At 42.2% G+C, this 20,384-nt stretch overlaps 2 protein-coding genes across 2 annotated transcripts in view; one reads left to right on the top strand and one right to left on the bottom strand.

Moving 5' to 3' along the window:
• Nucleotides 1–6,403, top strand: part of LOC6037997 (protein pelota) — a 35,009-nt gene extending 28,606 nt beyond the window's left edge. Inside the window, exons 7-8 of the mRNA XM_001847792.2 lie at nucleotides 5,775–5,881; nucleotides 5,954–6,403. Of these exons, the coding sequence (XP_001847844.2) occupies nucleotides 5,775–5,881; nucleotides 5,954–6,051 (205 nt within the window). The 3' untranslated portion in view covers nucleotides 6,052–6,403. The remainder of the gene's footprint in view (nucleotides 1–5,774; nucleotides 5,882–5,953) is intronic.
• A 2,106-nt stretch (nucleotides 6,404–8,509) lies between these two features.
• Nucleotides 8,510–20,227, bottom strand: LOC6037998 (maternal protein tudor). Its single transcript, XM_001847793.2, has 7 exons — nucleotides 20,070–20,227; nucleotides 14,777–14,872; nucleotides 12,748–14,716; nucleotides 12,524–12,691; nucleotides 11,814–12,466; nucleotides 11,530–11,752; nucleotides 8,510–11,471 (listed from the first exon to the last, which is right to left on the bottom strand). Exons 3-7 carry the CDS (start codon nucleotides 14,679–14,681, stop codon nucleotides 8,954–8,956), a joined length of 5,496 nt encoding a protein of 1,831 aa, XP_001847845.2. The 5' UTR covers nucleotides 14,682–14,716; nucleotides 14,777–14,872; nucleotides 20,070–20,227; the 3' UTR covers nucleotides 8,510–8,953.
• Between the last annotated feature and the right edge of the window lie 157 nt (nucleotides 20,228–20,384).

Genomic DNA, 20,384 nt, shown 5'->3' with positions numbered 1-20,384 from the left:
CTTGTAAAATTGATTTTTATGTATTCGATTTTTTCAAATATTAGACTTAGAATTTAATTCTAAATGGAAATTAGAATCACCCTCAAAATCCGAACGTGTCTTTCACTATTGCACTGATGCTATTTTCGAACCGTTCTCGAGATCCACCAACCAACCGAACGTTCATAGTTCTAGGCCAAGAAAGTGATTATTTACGTAAAAGTGTGTACAAATGCGCGCGTTTAAGTTTCGGTATTGGGACACTACTCCGCTTGCGAAATTCGGTCGCAGGGACGTCTCCACACAGTTATTTCTATGAGTAATGAGTGTTTGCTGATCTTTGCTCTCACTATGACGATTGTGGTTCGGCAAGCAACCCGAGTAGACAGTAAGGACGTCTGTGCAGACTAACTGAGTAATTATTGCCCCTTCGCAGAACCAAGACAACCTGGCGGCAACTGGTTGTTTGATCTGCGTTGTCTTAAGAGATCTCTGAGATTTCAAAGGTAGTCATGTCGATCGTTAGCAAGATTTGAAGGAGATCAGTCAGCAAATTCTTGCAGAGCCATGAGATAGCGTCACAAAGAATGTGTTCGCGTGATGGCGTTAATTGTAAAATTCTCGATAAAGTTTGCTGACGCAGCAAAAACTGGTTTTGTTGTGCAGCATGGAAAGAAACGCTGAACAAAAAGATTGGAAATGTTTAAACCAACATAAGCTTCATTGAAGTAATATTTAATAATAATAATATTTAGCCCTAATTTTAGATATTACAGTTAATTTGTATTTTTAACTTTTTCATATCTTTCAAAACATAACTTTACACTGAATTACAAAAATGGCAAAATTGGCTGCGCTAAAAAACAACTAAATTTCAAAGTTTAAAAGTATTACAAAATGCTTTATACATGATTACAGCTATGCTTCTAAAATTTGTAAAATATCAATGAATTTTGAAAACATTTTTTTCTAAAGTTTTATGTGTTTTTCCGATCTGTAGTCCAACAATTACTTGCAAAAAGTCTAAAAGTGACAAGTTTTTTTGAATGAAAATTAGAATTTTCATCAAAAAACTTTTTTTTATACATAAACTTGACATTACATTTTCAATGGCCTAACTAAGTTAAACAAAACTTTGTATTCAGGTTTAAACATAACATTTCTTTTATTTTTACACTATTTTGTAATGAACTCAAACATAATATTAAATATTTGAATCTATGTAGTGAAATGAACATTAACGGTGCACATCAACCAGAGCTTTTTGCACCGTGATTTTTGTTATACAATTTTTCATATTTTAAAAACTACAGGAACTTTATATATTATCGTTCGTTCGCTATTTTGTGGATTTTAATATTTAATTCTAAAAGCAATGTTGATTTATCTTGTTGTCTGTATTTTGATGTTTTCAATTTTATTTCAATGTAAAATTCAGTTTAATAACATTTCAAACTTTACCTCTAATTTAACGTGAAATTTTTGTAGAGACAAATTATTTTATTGTTTTAAAAAATTGAAAAATATATGTTAGCTTAAATCATTAAACGACCGAGCCACGTAGCCCAGTGGTAACGCTTCCGCCTCGTAAGCGGTAGATCGGGGTTCAAATCCCGGCTCGGACCAATACAACTGGTGATCTTTTCCCTTCTGGAATCGATTGCTTAGTAAAGGGAAGGTAGTGTATCGTCACAAACTGGACCTTATCACGACACCTTAGGGAGGCGACCTATGGAATGTTATCATTAACCCTAACATGTTAACATTAAGTTGAGAATGAAACTGCCACTGAATCCGCTTTGTAAATGCCGGCCCCGATACTCTTCATGGGTGTTCCCCTCAGGAACTGGGAAAGATTTACTTTTTTACTTAAATCATTAAAATTTCATGCAATTTGGTTGATCCAGTTACGAGTTAAGGCTGTTACGAAGCTCGGAAGGAACGCAAAACTCCATATCCAGCTTTTTAAGCGAAAATGGCGTTCAAAATCGCGCAGTGGTACCAACATTGCGAAAATTGTGTGCCATGGCATGACAGCCACATTTTTTGTCTAATGTTGGTGCTGCTGCGCGATTTTGACATATCGCACGTTCAACATTCGAACGCTACCTTTGCTTAAAAACCTGGATAAAAAAAACGCCCAAGAAACGGTCAAGGAAAGGGTCACAACAAGATTTTTCTTAAGCGGTAAGCAGTGACTGAAAATTACAATCGTATCAATAATGTTGTATTCGATATAATAAAATTAAAAATTCCAAATGCCGAATCTCAAAACGCAGAATCTTGAAATCGGATTTTTTTTGCTACCAAAGGGAAAATCCAAATTTTTATTTTTCAATTTTCTGGCAGTCAAATTCAAAAATTTAAAAAAATGAAAAAAAATGGAAACACACAAATATAGAACTTGAAATTGAATAAGAAGTTCAAAAATACAGAACCAAATAAAAAAAAACAATATTACAATATTTAAAAAAACTCTAAGAAATTACAATTTCAAAAACTATTGAAATTAAAAAAATGTAAATCAATAGTTAATTTACAAAATATTAAAAATACGAAAATCTAGGAATTTGATTTTTTTTAACCAGTTCGTACTATATTGCCCATAGTTCTTGTCAAAATATCCAATCTCTTAATTCTCAAAATTTAAGTTTCCAACCTTTAATATGACTCCAAAAAAGTTATTTTATTTTAGATGCCGGCAAAAAAAAAATAATTTTGAAAATTAAAAAAATCGAAATTAAGGAATTTTAGATTTTAAAATTTTAATAATTATAAAGAACAAGCCTTACCCGACAAACTTCGTTCTGTCTTTTTTCGTTTGTTGACGTTTTTAACTTTTTTGCATATTCAGCCTCCTGTGTTCAAAATTTGATTTTACGTAACTTTCTCCATACAATTTGCCGATACTCCGGAATCGGTTCCAGAGTGGCCAAAGTGTCAATTAGTTAGCGTATAAACCTTCCTTGGGCTTATACGAACTCAACGCAACAAAGAGCACCTCGTTCCGACGCTCCGTATTGAACTGATTCGCGTTCGAACAAAACCATCGAAATTGTTTATATAGGAGCAGTTCTCTACAAATTCGGTCGTTTTTCTTAAATTTTAATTTTTGTATTTTTTAATCCGACTGAAACTTTTTTGCATCATAAGTTTGTCCATATAATTTTCGATACAAATTTGGCAGCTGTCCATACAAAAATGATGTATGAAAATTCAAAAATCTGTATCTTTTGAAGGAATTGATCGATTTGGTGTCTTCGGCAAAGTTGTAGGTATGGATATGGACTACACTGGAAAAAAATGATACACGGTAAAAAAATTGTTTTTTTTTATTAACTTTTTGTCACTAAACTTGATTTGCAAAAAAACACTGTTTTTATTTTTTTATTATTTTTTTTATATGTTTTTTGATATGTTTTAGAGGACATCAAATGCCAACTTTTCAGAAATTTCTAGGTTGTGCAAAAAATCTTTGAGCGAGTTTGAATTTTTGAATCAATTCTGATTTTTTCAAAAAATCGAAAAATTGGTCGCAAAAATTTGTCAACTTCATTTTTCGATGTAAATTTTTTGAAAATAGTCGCAGTTTTAAGTCACCTAAAAATGGATTTAACTTGAAAACGGTGCACTTTATCAAAATTTCACTTAAGTACTTTTTGATTGCAAATTTGATTTTACATCGAAAAATGAAGTTGAAAAATTTTTGCGACCATTTTTTTCGATTTTTTGAAAAAATTAGAATTGATTCAAAAATTCAAACTCGCTCAAAGATTTTTTGCACGACCTGGAAATTTCTGAAAAGTTGGCATTTGATGTCCTCTAAAACATATATAAAAAAATAAAAATAGTGTTTTTTTGCAAATCAAGTTTAAGTGACAAAAAGCTAAATAAAAAATCACCAAAAAATTTTTTACCTTGTATCATTTTTTTTCCAGTGTAGTCCATATCCATACCTACAACTTTGCCGAAAACACCAAATCGATCAAAAAATTCCTTCAAAAGATACAAATTTTTGAATTTTCATACATCATTTTTGTATGGACAGCTGCCAAATTTGTATGGAAAATTATATGGACAAACTAATGATGCAAAATGGCTTCTTTGGGCATACCGGTAAGGGACCATCCATAAACCACGTGGACACTTTTTTGGGAAATCTCAAACCCCCTTCGTGGACAATTGTTCATACAAAAAAAACTTTTTTGTATGGGCCGTGGACAATCGCCATACCCCCCCCCCCCCTAATGTGTCCACGTGGTTTATGGATGGTCCCTAAGGTACCAAACAAGTTTCAGTCGGATTAAAAAATACAAAAAAAAAATCGAATGACCGAAATCTGAGAGAACTGCTCATAGGGGAAATTCTCGTATGTTTGGCAGGTTAAGCACTCGCTCCTAACTGCATCCAATTTGATGATTTTCACTATTTAAATAACTAATTTTGCTAAACTTTTGAAAGAAACTTGCTTGCACACTTCTTATTGAGCTTTTTATCACTCGATTCCAGTTGAAAACGCTGAAAAGTTGAAAACGACCTGCCAACATTAGAGGCACGCTGGAATTAGATGCTGTTCCCCTATAAAGATTTAAAAATTTTGAATCAAAGGATTTTCAAAGTTTTGAAATTTAATTAAACTTCAGTACTTTAGAACTTTTCTTGACTGCGTTCCTTCCGATCTGCATACCGTACTTTAAGTAGAAAAAATGTAAAAAAAATCAATTTTGCACTGGGTGGGAAGCGGTCATTTATGAAAATTTGAAAGTATTTATTCTAAGTACAACACAAACATCTCAGTATACAATGTATTCCATGTTTAGTAGGCAACGTGCCAGACTGATTTTAAAACACATTAAACAATCAATTAACTAGTCTCATCAATCGCGCAGAATTTAAGCATAACATTGATCAAACGTCAAAGCGACCACCCAAATGCCATCAACATTTTCAGCTAATTGCTTAGAAACGCCCGAACCTTAATGAACCGTATCAAATTGGCGTCAGGTCAATTTAATTAAATAGTTTGCAAACTTTAGCGCGAGTTCCTAAAGCTTTGGTACGAGAAAAAGTTTGACACATTCGAATTCGGGCTCACTTTTTCACACCATTAATTTTCTCCCCGCATGCTTGGTTCGGAGCGGCGTCGTTGTTTCAAAGTGTGTTGTGTTGTTGGTGGTCTCTCTAATGAGTGCTTTACGCGGGTAGTAAACTCCACGTGACATAAATCAATTCGACTTTTGCCGCCAACTGTAATGTTTTCCTCGTGAAATAAAGTTGAAAGTGAATGTTGGCAGAAAAAAAAACGGTTAATCTACTTTGACATGGGTTTTCTTTTGTTTGCCATTATGAGAGTCACTCGAGATGTTTTCAAAGTTGGTGCCAAATCTTGTTTTTCACTTTCATCAGCGCTGTAGAAGAATCACGCGTAAACATTCAAATCTATAAATAGCGAAACATGTGCGACTGGTTGGGAAAACGTGAGGACCTTTTTTCTCGGGTGAAGAAGCGCGTTGTTATGGTTCCCTTCTCTATTGGTAGTTTAAATTTACGCCGCGCTCGAGACATCACATGGTCCTCTCTCGTGCTAGAGGTGGGACAAGGAAGTGGCGGACGCGCCGCTTGTTTGGGAAATCTCGGCAGATTGAAAACGTCCGAAAATGTGTTTACGCCAGGCCGCGCCGAGCCGGCATAAATCAGTTTTGCCCCTTTCTTTAACACAGCATATCTTCGCTGGCGTGACTCATCTGGCGAATTTCTCTAACGTTATTTTTTTCGCTCTCTCACTCTTTCTGCAGGTGTCAAGAAGTGGCCACCCGGAAAGAGTACGTTCAACTGGTGGACTCGGTGCGCGACTCGGGCGGCGAGGTGAAAATCTTCTCGAGCATGCACGTGTCCGGAGAACGTGAGTCGATGGCCTTCCGAAATTGTGTTTATTTAGTTGTTTTATAAACAATGATTTTACTTTATGTTACAGAACTGGCGCAGCTGACGGGTGTGGCCGCCGTCCTGCGCTTCCCGATGCCCGAGCTGGAGGACAGCGAGGACGAGCAGAGCGACACCGATTCGGATTAGTTTTAAGTATCGTAACATAACTCACGTTTTACCACAATACTAGGGCGTTACAATGCGCGCGCACGCGACGAAATAGTTAGGGACTCTACTTAAGCGATTGATATTTTTGGAACTTTACCTCTTTTTCTCCTTCGGACCGTAATTTATTATGTATTGTTACTCGCAGAGGGCTTTTTTGGTTGACTCTATAAAGTGTTCTCGCTACTTATCAAAATTACATGCAAACTATCCATAAGTTAAATGTGTGGCTAAATCAGGTGTATTTGTACATATTTGTTAGAAAACGATTACTTTTAGCAAGCAAAAACAATTCAAATCTGATACAATAAACGATGCAATCGATAGAATTAAACAAAGTTTTTTTAATCGTGGGTGTAATATGTTCATCCGAATTTCATTTCTTATTTTTCGATTTTAAGGTTTATAAATATTATATGATTTTATATATTTGAAGAAATAGTAAAAAAATATTGCATACTTATTTTGACATAAAAAACGAATATTAGTGAACAAGATCCCGAAAAAAAAATTGAGACTGTGGTAAAGTCACATGGAACAGGTAAAATTAATCATCAAACTTGAGATTTTCAAAAAGTTTAAGAGTTATATTTGCTGATAATTTTTGAAGGTTCAAAATTGCTTCTATAATACTTTTCCATGTTATTTTTTATCTCAAACATCATAACTTAAAAAAAAAACATTAAGGTTTTCAAAATTATTAATAAAAAACATTAAAATAATGATGTTTGAATCTTTTGAAGTAATTTTGGTAGTTTGGGTAATTTTGACAATTCTGGATTTTTTTTAATTTTTTTATAATTTTGGTAAATTTGGTAAATTTCTGGGCATTTTGACAATTTTGAAGATTTTGGATATGTTGACCATTTTGATACTTTTGACCATTTTGGTCATTTCGACTATTTTGACCATTTTGACAATTTTGATGATTTTGACCATTTTGACTATTTCGACCATTTTGAAGATTTTGACCTTTTTGGGCATTTTGTTGATTTTGACGATTTTGGTCATTTTGACTATTTTTACGATTTTGGTCATTTTGTCCATTTCGACGATTTTGACTATTTTGGCCATTTTGACAATTTTGATAGTTTTGACCATTTTGGCCATTTTGAAGATTTTGACTATTTCGACCATTTTGTGCATTTTGACGATTTTGACCATTTTGGTCATTTCGGCTATTTTGACCATTTTGGCCATATTGACAATTTTGGTCATTTTGACTATTTTGGTCATTTTAACCGTTTTGGCCATTTTGACCATTTGACGATTTTGACCATTTTGACTATTTCGACCATTTTGACGATTTTGACCTTTTTGGGCATTTTGTTCATTTTGACGATTTTGGTCATTTTGACTATTTTGATCATTTTGACGATTTTGGTCATTTTGACTATTTCGACGATTTTGTTGATTTTGACCATATTGACAAATTTTGGTCATTTTGACTATTTTGGTCATTTGGAAAATTTTGACCATTTTGGCCATTTCGACGATTTTGGTCATTTTGACCATTTTGTCGATTTTGGCCATATTGACAATTTTGGTCATTTTGACAATTTGGATGATTTTGACTATTTCGACCATTTTGTTCATTTTGACGATTTTGAATATTTTGGTCATTTCGGCTATTTTGACCATTTTGGCCATATTGACAATTTTGGTCATTTTGACAATTTTGATGATTTTGACCATTTTGGCCATTTTGACCATTTGACGATTTTGACCATTTTGACTATTTCGACCATTTTGACCTTTTTGGGCATTTCGACGATTTTGGCCATTTTGACCATTTTGTCGATTTTTACTATTTTGGCCATTTTGACAATTTTGATGGTTCTAACCATTTTGGCCATTTTGACGATTTTGACCATTTTGACTATTTCGACCATTTTGTTCATTTTGACGATTTTGTCCATTTCGACGATTTTGACTATTTTGGGTATTTTGACCATTTTGGTCATTTTAGCACTTTTGTGGATTATGGTCATGTTAACCATACTGTTCATTTTTAGTATTTTGACCATTTCGATGACTTTGATGGTCTAAATCATTTTGACCATTTTGGGCATTTTGACCATTTTCGGCAAAGTAAGGGGGATCAACAAATAGGGAATTTTAAGACAATTTAAAAAAGATCATTGTGATATTTTCGAACAATCAAGAAAACAACGGACTAATTTTCCAAAATAGTGTAATAATTTATTAATGCTTTATTGCTTGTTTATTTCATAAATAAGTCCACTTGTTTCATGGGGTTAAATATATATGTGTAATAAATATTTTTTGTTTGTTTTAAGGCATTGCTATTGTAGCAACTTTTTTTTCTCCATGAGTTGACCTCACACCGTTGTTAGTCTCGTGCATTTTGGTCGGCGTTGGTAATTCTGCAGTTATTTGCTTTATCAACTATATTATCAGGGATAATCCGTATCATATCCAGAAATCATAAGATCAGTTCAATTTATTTCATATTATTTTATATTCGTAGAAATGTAAGGCCTTGCTGTGACTGTGTGTATGTTGTTAAGTTTTTTGTTACAGAATTATCAATTTTCTAGCTGAATTGGTTGTGAGCGTGATTTTCCAATACTAGTACGAGTGGTGCTTAAATAACCACGCAAATTGCTTGTAAAAAAGAAAAAAAAACAGTCTCCTTACGAGAAAAACAATAACAATAAAATAACATGTTTTTTAGAGATGGAATCCCGCGGTTAACAGTTCATGTGTGTGTGTGTCTGTGTGTTGCCTCCTGACCATCATTCTTAACAATAACTTTTTTTGTTGTTTTACATCGTTTCGATTACAATTCAGTTAGAAAAAAATCTCGTGTTTGTTTTGGTTACTCATACTTAACTAAGGTTTTCGTTTCGTCGCTACTCTCTCACTGGTCAAACTCGAGGTCACTTTTGGCGCGGAAGAAAGCTTGCCGCGATGACTTCGCACGGGACGAAGTTTTGACCAAGTCTGCGGGCGCGGGGGGCGGAGGAGCGATCGAGACCGTCGAGGTGGGTGGTTTACTGCTGCTGTTGTTATTTGCCGCATCTTCGTCGCCGTTGGCGTTTGAGCACTCGAGCAGATCGTCCACGTTGCGACCCTCGGGCGTGAAGAGGCGGATGATGTTGGGCTCGTGGTCGGTTTCGACCATTTCGAAGACGAACTGGGCGCGTCCCTGGTCGGCTAGCGCGGTGAACCGCTGCTTGACCACGTCTAGAACGTTGTCGTTCGGGGAGTACCCTTCGAGGCAGCACTTTTTGGCGAGGAGGGAGATGTTTTCGATTTCTTGCGGGATTTTGCGGAGATCGGTCGCAAATTCGATGGTGCCGTAGTCCACCATTTGCACCTTGTACTTTCCGTCCACGATGTGGACGATCCGCGCCCGGTAGTACTTGTTACGGGTGGCCACGTATGCCAAGCAGTACATTCCTTCGCACAGTTCGTTCTCCGGAAGTCGTTCGCACTTGGTCGCCTTGTTCAGCAGCTCCTCCATGCCCTCGAGGGCGGTGTTTTTAAAGTGGATGTAAAAGTCGGCTGGAGAGTTGATGTGGCTGATGGTAACGTAACCTCCGAGAGGTGCGCTGTCGTCCAGCGTCTTGTCCTCGTTGAGGATGAAGCTGGCGTTCATCATGTTGGCGACTCCCTTCTCGCAGAGACCTTTCAGTTGGTCGTTGATGGTGACGCCGTCAAGCAACAGCTCAACGGTGGCGATCGAGCCAGGTGTGTGCAGATGCACGGTGAAGACCGTTTCGCCATTGGCGGCAATGTCCCGAAATTTGCTCTCGGCATCATCGGACCAGCTTTTGAGGCCCTCAGGCAGACGCAGCGTGCACTTGGTACAAAGCGGGGGCAACTCGGCAATGGATTTCTCCAGTTCTCGCACGTTGCTAATCTCCGAAGTGTTGCCGTAATCGAGGAAAAACACCTCGTACCGCTTCTCGGGAAGTTTGTCCATCACCTTGGCCCGGTACCACAGGCCATCGTCGGGGAATTCCGCCACGTAGACGCCTCCCACCTCCGGACTTTCGACGACCGCAAACTCCTCGAACCGTGCCATGTAGTCCGCCATCACGTCCAGCGGGTTAATGTCACGTTCTAGCTGAAGATAAAACTCCCGAATCGACTCGATGTGGCTCGTGAAGCATCGCTGGTCGGACGGCACGTACTCCATCTTAATTGCCAGCTGCTTCGCGACCAGTTCTTCCGCCAAATCCCGCTCGCCACTCTTCAGCGTGATGTAGCTGACGCCCTGCGATTCGGCCAGAATCTGCACCTCGACTTCCTGCAGGTCGCGCAGGATCATGGTGGCCTCCTCGCTCCAGTTTTTCCGCCCCTTGGCCGGAGACACCAGCAGAGAGCACTGTTTCGCGTAGATTTTAAAGTTCATCAAACTGTCGTTGATGTCTTTGAGTTCGGTTTTCTTATTACTAGTGATCACGTCACTGTTGCCGTAGTCCACAAACTGGATAATCAAATCGTCGTGACTGTCGATGATGCGAGCCCGGTACCAGAGTTCGTCCGCCGAAAACGGTGCAATGCAGTGACGGTTCACGGAAAAGTCCTTGAGCTGGGGCAGTGCTTGCGCGATGATCTGCAGATTCTCCTGCAGCGTGTCAATGTCCTCGAGGTCCGAGTTCATCTGGATGAACAGCTGGTTCGGATTGTCGACGTGGCTTACGTAGGCCATTAACCGTCCGGTGTCGCACTTGGCATCCGACTCGGCGCCGTTTGACGTCACTTCCAAACCTTCACCGACGGCAGCAGCCACTGTCGACTTGCGGTTCACGATTTCTTCGTGGTCTAGATCTTTAACCAACTGCTTGTCTTTGAGCGCCTGCACGATACTGTAATCGTTCGACGTAATATCCACGATCCAAACGTCGTTCCGGTAGTCCAGCACGGTCAGTTCCAGCTCGTACTCGCCCGTCAGCTCGGCAATCGCCAGCTTCAGCTTGTCCTCTTCTCCTTCGTTCAAACACGCCATCGGCAAGTACACCTGATGCGCAAAGGCACTAAACTCGCGGAACTGCGCCTCCAGCACCTTCAGATCCTCGTGCCGGACGCACTCCCGGTTGCCGTAGTCCACAAATTGCACCTCGATATTGTCCACGTCCTGGAGGGAAATAATCTTGGCCCGGTACCAGTTGCCGTCCGCCGACTTGGACGCGCACAGCTCGTTCATCTGCAGGTTCGTGATGACCTCGCCGCTCTTTTCGTAGTACTCGAACAGATCGTCCAGCAGCTTGCCCACCTCGGGCGTCCAGCGCGAGTTCTGCACGTACAGGCAGTTCGCTTCGTGGACGTACGTCACGAACGCGTTGAACTTGCTCTGCAGCACGGGCATGTCCACGATGGTGGGTGGGCTCTGCGTGGACAGCGGCGAGATCAGCAGCGTCAGTATCAATCTGGAAGAAATGGGGTGTTTAGAGAACGCTTCAAGCTTCAAGAGAAGGCCAAACTTACAGTTCATCACTTGACACGTCCTCCACAAGTCCAAACAGGTACTGATCGAGCCACTTGCGGCGAAGTTCCTCCACGATCGACTGATCGTAGGCGCGGTGCTCCACCAGTCGGCAGTTCAGGACGGCGTCGTTGCCGAGGATCTTGATGCGGAACAGGTCCAGCCCCTTCATCTCGACGAGCTTCAGTTTCAGGGTTTGACCCTTCAGTCGGTTGAGATCAATGTCTGAGAAGGATAAAATAACTTCAGTGTCTTGTTAAGCGAGATCAGCTGATCGCCATCTTACCGGTCAAAATTTGAGCAATCAGGTTGTCCTTTAGCAGGGCCATCTTCAGGTCGGCGCCCTTCACGTCCACGTCGCACACGTACTTGCTGTCTTCGCCCTTGTCCAGGAAGACGCACTCGATCGGCTCCCCACTAACATACTTGTCGATCTTGTTCAGCAGCTCCTTCGCATCACAGTTCAGCTTAATGTTGGCCAACGAGCACTGGATGGCCATCATTGGCAGCTTGGTGAACCGTCGGTCCACCTTCCACAGCTCCGGGTTCGAGACGATCACCTTGTTTCCTTGGTCCAGCAGTTCGACCTTGAACTTGGCCAGCACCTCGTTGTACTTGATGACCCGCGCACGGTACAACGCGTTGTGCTTCTGGTACCGCGCGACCACGGCCGATCCCACCGGCGGAACGTCCCCCACCGCAGGCCGTCCTTTGTAGAACTTTTGCACCTGCTTCATCATCTCCTCAAACTTGTCCTCTTCGTCCTTCATGCGAACGTAAAACTCCTCCGGCGAGATCCACAGCACCAGCTTCACCTCCACCTTGGTGTTCATCGGGATGACCTGCTCGGCGAACGCAAACTCGTACCCCACAAAGTCCTCGCCCATGTCAATGCTGGCCGTGGACGACTTGAAGCTGTTGTCGTGGGATGAGTTTGCTCTGTGAAAGAATTACACATTGAAATTGAAGCATTTCAAAAATTAGCACAGAACGCACCTCTCCGCTGACTGCGTGTTGAATCCGGACTCGCTGCCACTGCCCCGATTGCTGGCGCCGCGCTGCGCCATCGCCGTCGCCTTTTCGCGACTTTTTGGCTCCTCGTAGCTGCTGCTGTTGTCCGCCGCGCAGCGATCGTCGTGCTCCACGTAGTACGGCGTTTGGTTCCTAAGAGAATGACAAATGACTGACCTAACAAGAATAATTCAGCAAGAAGACCGTACCTGTCCTTAACGAACCGCGGAGGAACGTCCTGCCGTGGGAAGCGTTCCTTCTTGACGCTGCCGTAGCTGCTGTTGAGGCTGTCGCGACCGCTGCGTGCACTGGTTTCGCTCCGGGCTGGGCCCCGATAGCTGCCGCTGTAGTTGCTGGGCGTCGTGACGGACTGGTTGTCGTAGCCGGAACTGTGATGACCGATCGGCTGCGCGACGAAGCCGCCCTGGTCGTCGTTGGTCAGATCAATCACCTCACTTTCGGCCATCCGCGGCGGGGTGGTCTGGGAAAGGTTGGGCACCTCCGAGATGATCGACGTCGAGTGGAATGGATTTTTGGAGTTGATCGGAGCAGGAACAAGCTTTGCTGGCGCAGTGACCGGCGGCTTCTGCTGTAGAGACTGGAGCTCTTTGACAAACTTGGCAGGGTTCTTCAGCTTGAGCAGTCGCTTGGCCACGTTCAGCACCGGGGTGCTCGCTTCGTCGAACAGATTGACGACGGCGACGCCGTTCCGAACTTCGGAGACGATCAGCTTGAACTGCTTGCGTTCGCCGCTTTCATTTTCAGCCAACATTTCCAGCTGAGCCGTGGAGAGACTTTCGTCGGCGGTGTCCTGGAAGCCCTCCAGGCAGCACTCGGCGACCTGCGGTTGCTTCTCGACGAACGCCGGTGAAAGACGCTTGATCTGGTTCCGTTTCAGCGTCATGGTGTTACCGTAGTCCACGAGGCGAACCTTTACCGAGCTACTCGTCACGTTGATCGCTTCGGCGCGGTAGCACTCCTCCTCGTCCAAACAAGCGGCACACGGATCTCCCGACTTGAGCGAGTTCATCGGCAAACTCTTGCGGCAAAACTCGACCAAACTGTCCATCATTTTCTCGAAGCTCTCGACCTTGTCCAACGGCTGGATGTAAAACTGCTTGCACGACTCGATGTACCGAATGATGATCACACACGAGTGGCCGCGGTCCAGCGTGAGCGGAAGTGGATACTTCAACGGTTTTGCCTTGCACATGTTCAGCAGCTTGTCGAAGATGTTCTCGTTCTGTTCGTACAACTCACAGTACTGAACAAAGGCCGGTCCCTCCAGCGGCATGATCTTCATCGAGAGCAACTTGTCCATCACCAGCGAGGAAAAGATCCCAGCAATGTCTGCGTTGGTGTCCTCCAACGTCTTGACGTTCGACAGCGTGAATCGCATCGAAAACACCTTGTGCTTCAGATACTCCGCCGGAATCTCGTACAAATTCTTAAACTCAACCGTTTCCGAATTCCCATAGTCCACGTACGAAACCACACACGAGTCCACGTTGATGCCCATAATGAGCGCCCGATACAGCACCTGGTCCTCGGAGAACCGAGCAATGCACGCCATCCCAAGCGTCGGTTTGCGGGTCAAATTCCTCAGCGGGACGCGTTCCAGCGCGCCCATCATCTGGTTCAGCGAGTTCTCGGTCGCTCGCAGCTGCACCGTAAACAGCTTCGGCCCATTCTCCACGTACGACACGTACACCTCGTGCATCGACCCAACGGCCAGCGTGGTCGAACGAAACGTCGCGATCGTGTGAATCTCCTTGCCGCTACTGCCACTACTCCCCACACTCACATTACTCCCAAAGCTGCTGTTCTGCGACGACGAACGCAGCACATCGTGCCGGCGGTGACCGTTCTTGATCATGGCCGCCGCCCCCGGATAACCGCCGTTGAAGCCGTTCGAGGCCGCCTGGGGCGAACGGTACCCGTTGCCGTTGGCCGAACCGAAGCTTCCGTTGCTGCTGCCATTCGAGTGACGCTGCTGCTGCGGTGAAGGCGGCGCGTTCTGGTAAGAGGTCAACGGCAGCTGACCAGCTACCCCGCCATTGCGGTTCTGTGCGGCCGCCGCCGGCGTTTTGAGCGATCGCGCCGGCTGGAGATTCTTGGCCGACTGGAAGCGACTGGTGTTCATGATTGACGCTTGTTCTAATCTCAGTTACGACAGTGCTGAAAGCGAAAGTTAGAGTTGAATTTGTGGCAAACGAAGTTGAAGTTCGAATTACTTACCAGATCTTTCGTTCGAATTAGACTACTTTAGTCCATATAAAGCATTTTCCTTACCGAAAAGGAAATGTTCGCAAATTACACACTCTAATTGCAGTGCTGAAATGGGAAAATCGAGAAAAAAAAGAGATCGCATTTAGTGGGCTGATTTCAAACTGGAAGTACCTGTGCGGCTGTGGAAGGGAAGGTAAACATGCTTATCTAACTACTCAACCCTCCAATTGGAATGTCCCGTTATAAGCAATTATTGTAAGAATTTAAATTCGAGTTGGAACTTGGAACCAATTGGAACTTGATGCTTACCCCTTCGATTTTCGGGTTAGAGTTGCGGCGAACACGTTTCTTATCATAGGGGAGAGCCGGCGTTTTTGAGACTCCTCTATTAAAATTTGACTAAAATGAGGTCGCAGAACTCGAATTTGATGTTAAAAGCAAAAAAAAGCAAAAATGTTAAAAATATACAATATATTTTCAAATACATGAAGCTATGATGCTGAAATTCTCTTTTTTGAGGTGTCCATGTGTTTTTCAAAGTTGCTGTTGTTTATTTTTTTATATTCTTCAAAAAGGTTAATCAGACATTTATCGTTTGTATTTAACATAAACTTTTTTTTCTTTATGCTGTCCCGGACCGTTCAAAGACCCTTCAAAGTCAAACTCAACATTTATTTATTTATTTTTTGCGAGAACCTAAAAACCAACTGTAAACTGAACATGGCTTGATGTCGATATGACAGTCCAGATTCAATTATCCAAAGCTTCGATTATCCTCGAGTTGTGCAACCCCATACCAGTCAAATTTGAATAGTTTATTGCCTATTACATAATAATTTTTACCAGGGTGGCCACTCAAGTCGGGAATTCGCCATATCCACAAAAAAAAATCGGGGAAAGGTCAGGAATTTATGATTTTTTTGTCCAAAAGTCAAGAATCCCAAGCATACTTGATTGAAAATTATTTTCTAACTTTTGAATAATTTTGTCTTATTTGGTACAATTTTCAAATTAAATTCCCTAAATTAAACTTATTTTAAATTTAAGGTTCCTTTCACTGTTTCAATCTATTTCAGAATGAAAAGGTCATTTAAAATTAAAATTAAATGCATTAAACACAGATTTTCATATTGCTTTTTTTTAATGAACTAACAGTTTTTTACTAAATTTTGTTTATCAAAAATACTTAACTGAAAACTATAAAAAAAAGTTAATTAAAAACTAATAGAAAAATTTAAATTAATTTTAACGATTATGGCCAGCGTAATGTTATGATTCTGTTTTAATATTGATTGCATATTTGAAAAAAAAAAACATTCCAACAAGAATTTGGCAATGGTTTTTTGGTGGAAAAAAATCATTGAGTCATTTCAAATATTTTTTTTCCAAATGTTTGTTTTTGTGTTCGTGCGCAGGACGAGGGAGGCACGAGTCCCAGCGTCTGGGATCGACGGAATAACGCGCACGCACAAAGAAAAGAATCATTTAAAATCTAACAAATTAAAATGTGTATTTAACTACTGACGACCATACAGAGAATGAAACATAAACAATGACAATATATGACGTTGGACAGATGACTTTCCTCCATCTACGCGCTCACAGCATCACAAGTCAACAGCCTGGCAGTTGATTGTGAGCCCTGCGGCACGTGAAGCATAAAAGTGCATTAGGGTAGCTTCACGCATTATCGCTGTCTGCAACATCTCCCCGCTAAGACCGGAGGCAGGGATCGGGCCTAGCAAACAACTCTTGCATCTAAGAAGAGTGATGAGGTGATCGACCAGCTGCGGTGATGGGGACCATTTCTACCGGTGATGATGATCGGCGCTACGAAGCTGGCGTTGTCCAACTTCCAGCGAGTTCTTGGCCGCAGTCTGGGTCGATGCGAAGGAGTTGTTCTTGGTGCGCTGCTTGTTCCAATGGCGACGAGAACTTGGAAAACAGCATAGATGAGTTGATCGTTGCAGAACAGGTTGGCGTACTTCGGGACGCTGGCTGGGGAACAGTTGAAGTTCCGCAGATGGTGGCTGCTCACAGGCTTGTGCAGCTGACTTGAGACGTGAGGCAGTTCGATGGTTAAGCTTCCGGTGTTGATGACGTCATTGCAACCGTTCGTGGATGACGATGAAGTTCCGGAAGTTGTTGATGGTGATGCAAGCCCTGGGATGTCGGCATCCGGCCAGGGATCTTCGCATGCTTCGGTGACGTCGGTTGTTGCGTCCGCTTCCACTTGATTAGCCACGTTGGTGTTGATGGAAGGAAGCTCCCGACGATCGTGCACCGTGTCCTCATCATCTTTTGTGTACACCTTCCTCCCCTTCTGCATTGGAAGCGCCTCCGTGCTGTGGTGCTTCGCGTCGAGCTGATCGACTGGGTGAACCGCGTTCACAGGGGAAGTTCTTGATTCGATGATGGCGTGCTGCTGAGCGAGAAGATGTTGACATTCTGCTTGCAGTCTGGCGTGATTTTCTGCAAAGTGGTCGTTGTAGTGGGCTTCCCATTCTGCCGAAAATCCAGCGATCGACGACATCAAACGGCAGTTTTCGTTTGTCTGCTGCAGCACTTGCAGAGCTGATGACAAACATTGCAGCATTACTGGGAGCGAATGTTGGCAGGGAGGAGGAGGAACAAACGGCGACGGCGGCCGTCTCGGAACAGCCGACTTCTGATGGAGCTGGTCAGTCGGAGTTCCAAGTGCGTTGCGTGAGCACGGGAACCACTGAATGTCGGCATCAGGCTTGGCGAAACTGTTCTTCTCCATGGTGATCTTCCTCCCGCGCGTGGGTACCGGAAGTGTGAGGTTAGAACTGATTGAACGCTCACAAACCAGCCAAATCGAGGAAATCCTCGTCGCCACTTTTGTGTTCGTGCGCAGGACGAGGGAGGCACGAGTCCCAGCGTCTGGGATCGACGGAATAACGCGCACGCACAAAGAAAAGAATCATTTAAAATCTAACAAATTAAAATGTGTATTTAACTACTGACGACCATACAGAGAATGAAACATAAACAATGACAATATATGACGTTGGACAGATGACTTTCCTCCATCTACGCGCTCACAGCATCACAAGTCAACAGCCTGGCAGTTGATTGTGAGCCCTGCGGCACGTGAAGCATAAAAGTGCATTAGGGTAGCTTCACGCATTATCGCTGTCTGCAACATTTGTCTTACATTTTTTGTGAGTATGGGTACTAGATTTGCAATTGCAAAACTTCCACAGTTTTTTTTAAAGGTCCTATAAACTATTGTCTTTCATATGTTTAGAGGACCTATTCAAAAAAAAAAACTGTAGACTTTATTACGTTTTGTGACATAAAAAATACTGAAAAAGCAAAAAAAAAGTAATTCTGATTTCAACTATTGCGAATATGTAACAGTCTGGACCCGAATCCTAATTTTTCTGTTACGTTCTTATTGGAATTCCATATAAACTGTAACGGGGATTGCAGGCACCGGGGTCCTGACAATTAAAACATTTGTCTCTTCTAACATTTCACATAACGTATGTTGTAAAACATGGAATCTTATCAAACTGAATTTAATATGTGAGAGTAGTGAACAGCACTAATTCCCTGGCCCTGTCTAAATATTTTTAAAAAAATCAAATTCCCTCGAGTTAAACCTGCGCAGAAATTTTGTTGGTCGGTGTTATCCGAAGACAAATTTTCACGAGACCTTCGGATAATCTAGTGAAAAAAAGAAAATGTTTAAAAGAAGTGCTTTTCCGATCCTTTTCTTCAATAAATATATATTTTGAAAACGTTAAGATAAAGCCTAAAACTTCAAAAAGTGTTTATTGCAAAACAAATCTGAAAATTTTACTAAAGTTTCGTTTTGTGGTTTGATTTGATGTGATAACAACAGGGCCACGCCGATGACAAAGCTGAAAAACAAGGCTCGCACCCTGTTGGGGGCCTAAATGGGCACGGCAGACAGCTGGAAACTGACAGAGGCCAACAGATGTAGTAATTTAACAGTCCTTAAGAATTGTACAGTTAATTAGCTATTTTCCCTTTGTAACGCAGTTCTGGGATTCCACTATCCACATCCAGTTTCCGCCATAAATGAGATAAGGTCAATGCGGATGGAGAGCAAATCGAGCCAAACATTTAAATCTTATTGGGTAAAATTAAAATGTTCCTTGAACAAACTTAAAATACTTTCTACGCTTATTTATGCATTTCTGTTTTTTTTTTTTTTTTGTAGAAAAGGGTTTTGCTTTTTGGGTGTTTTTAAATACCCCTGAATCAAGGCGGTTTCAAAAGCACCCAAAAAGCAACATATGGAAATTTGGTTTATTGGACCTTTTCAAAAGAAAAGTCCAGGTTTGTAGTCAAATAAAGGCTTTTTACAACGTGACCGTTTGGGTAAAATTAGTAATTAGTAAAATTTAAACAGACAAAACTTAACTCAGGTCTAAAAGCATAAAAACCATACTAAAGACGTTTCTCCCCTATTCTGCCGTTCCCTTATTTGAAGAACAATAGAATATTTGGCTTGGGGAGCGTTCTTTTATTACGTAACGCAGTAGGGGGAGGGGGTCGGAGGCCGTGTTACGCTCCATACAAAATTTTTAAAATTTGTATGGAAATTTTGTTACGAGGGGGGGGGAGGGGGTCTAAAAGTCCGATTTTTCGCGTTACGTAATAAAAGAACGCTCCCTTGTATGCCCAAATCTGCAGTGAGGGAAATGACTCACAGACAAGACACTACAACGCCGATCGCTTGCTTCGATTCCGTCCACCGTAGCCAATCGCGATTGCATCGAAAGAAACAAAAACTTTCATTCCTCTGCATCGCCGACGATTGCGCCACTCAATTTTTACAAGTTTTTTTTTTGTTTGGTGTTTGAAATCGCAGCAACCTCCTCCGTCTCGGTGCGAGAGTGATAAACAATCTTATTGGAATTTTTAATTCCAATGTTTTCTTCGACTTTTTCTTTTCCCTCACAACCCGCACATCACACACGCAATCTTTTCCATCATCACACGGCCTACTGCTCGGCTCCAGCAGCCAGCAGCAGCGTCTTCACCACACGAGAGTGATCGACGATCGGATCCCCCATTCGATTCGATCGAGTTCGGCCAAACGAAAGTGTTGACGCTGCAGCTTCGCAGTAGGCCGTGGAGGAAAAATCATTTCCTTCCTTTCTTGCTCCACCCTTTCCATGGTTCTGATTTGACACGCTGCACACAAAGCACAAGAAGATTTCCCGACCCACTTTCTCGATAAAGAGTGTGTTCTTGGGCGAAAATTTGATCCCAGGCCGAGATAAACACACCCAAATCTACTCACCAGTTGGAATTCTGTGGAGGAATTTCTAACTTTTAGCCGAGCGCTTCCTCTGCCGTCGCGTCGTCCTCTAACCTCGTCGATGCGAAATGAAAAGAAAAACTGCGAACCAGAATCCGCGACCTGCTCCCACAGAATGCAACACTTGAAATGAAGAAAAGATAGCAGCGGCGGCAGTGATGCCAGAAAAGAGAGAAAGCGCACCGGCCCGTTATCGTGCCGTTATCGACGCGCCGTTACGATAGCCGCCAAGGGGGTGGACACTTGATAATGGCTAAGGCTACCAACTTCATTCTTTACCGTACACTCAAAGTCAGA

The sequence above is a fragment of the Culex quinquefasciatus genome, chromosome 2 (assembly GCF_015732765.1).
Source record: "Culex quinquefasciatus strain JHB chromosome 2, VPISU_Cqui_1.0_pri_paternal, whole genome shotgun sequence".
Lineage (NCBI taxonomy): Eukaryota > Metazoa > Arthropoda > Insecta > Diptera > Culicidae > Culex > Culex quinquefasciatus.
This window is presented reverse-complemented; position numbering and strand designations above follow the sequence as displayed.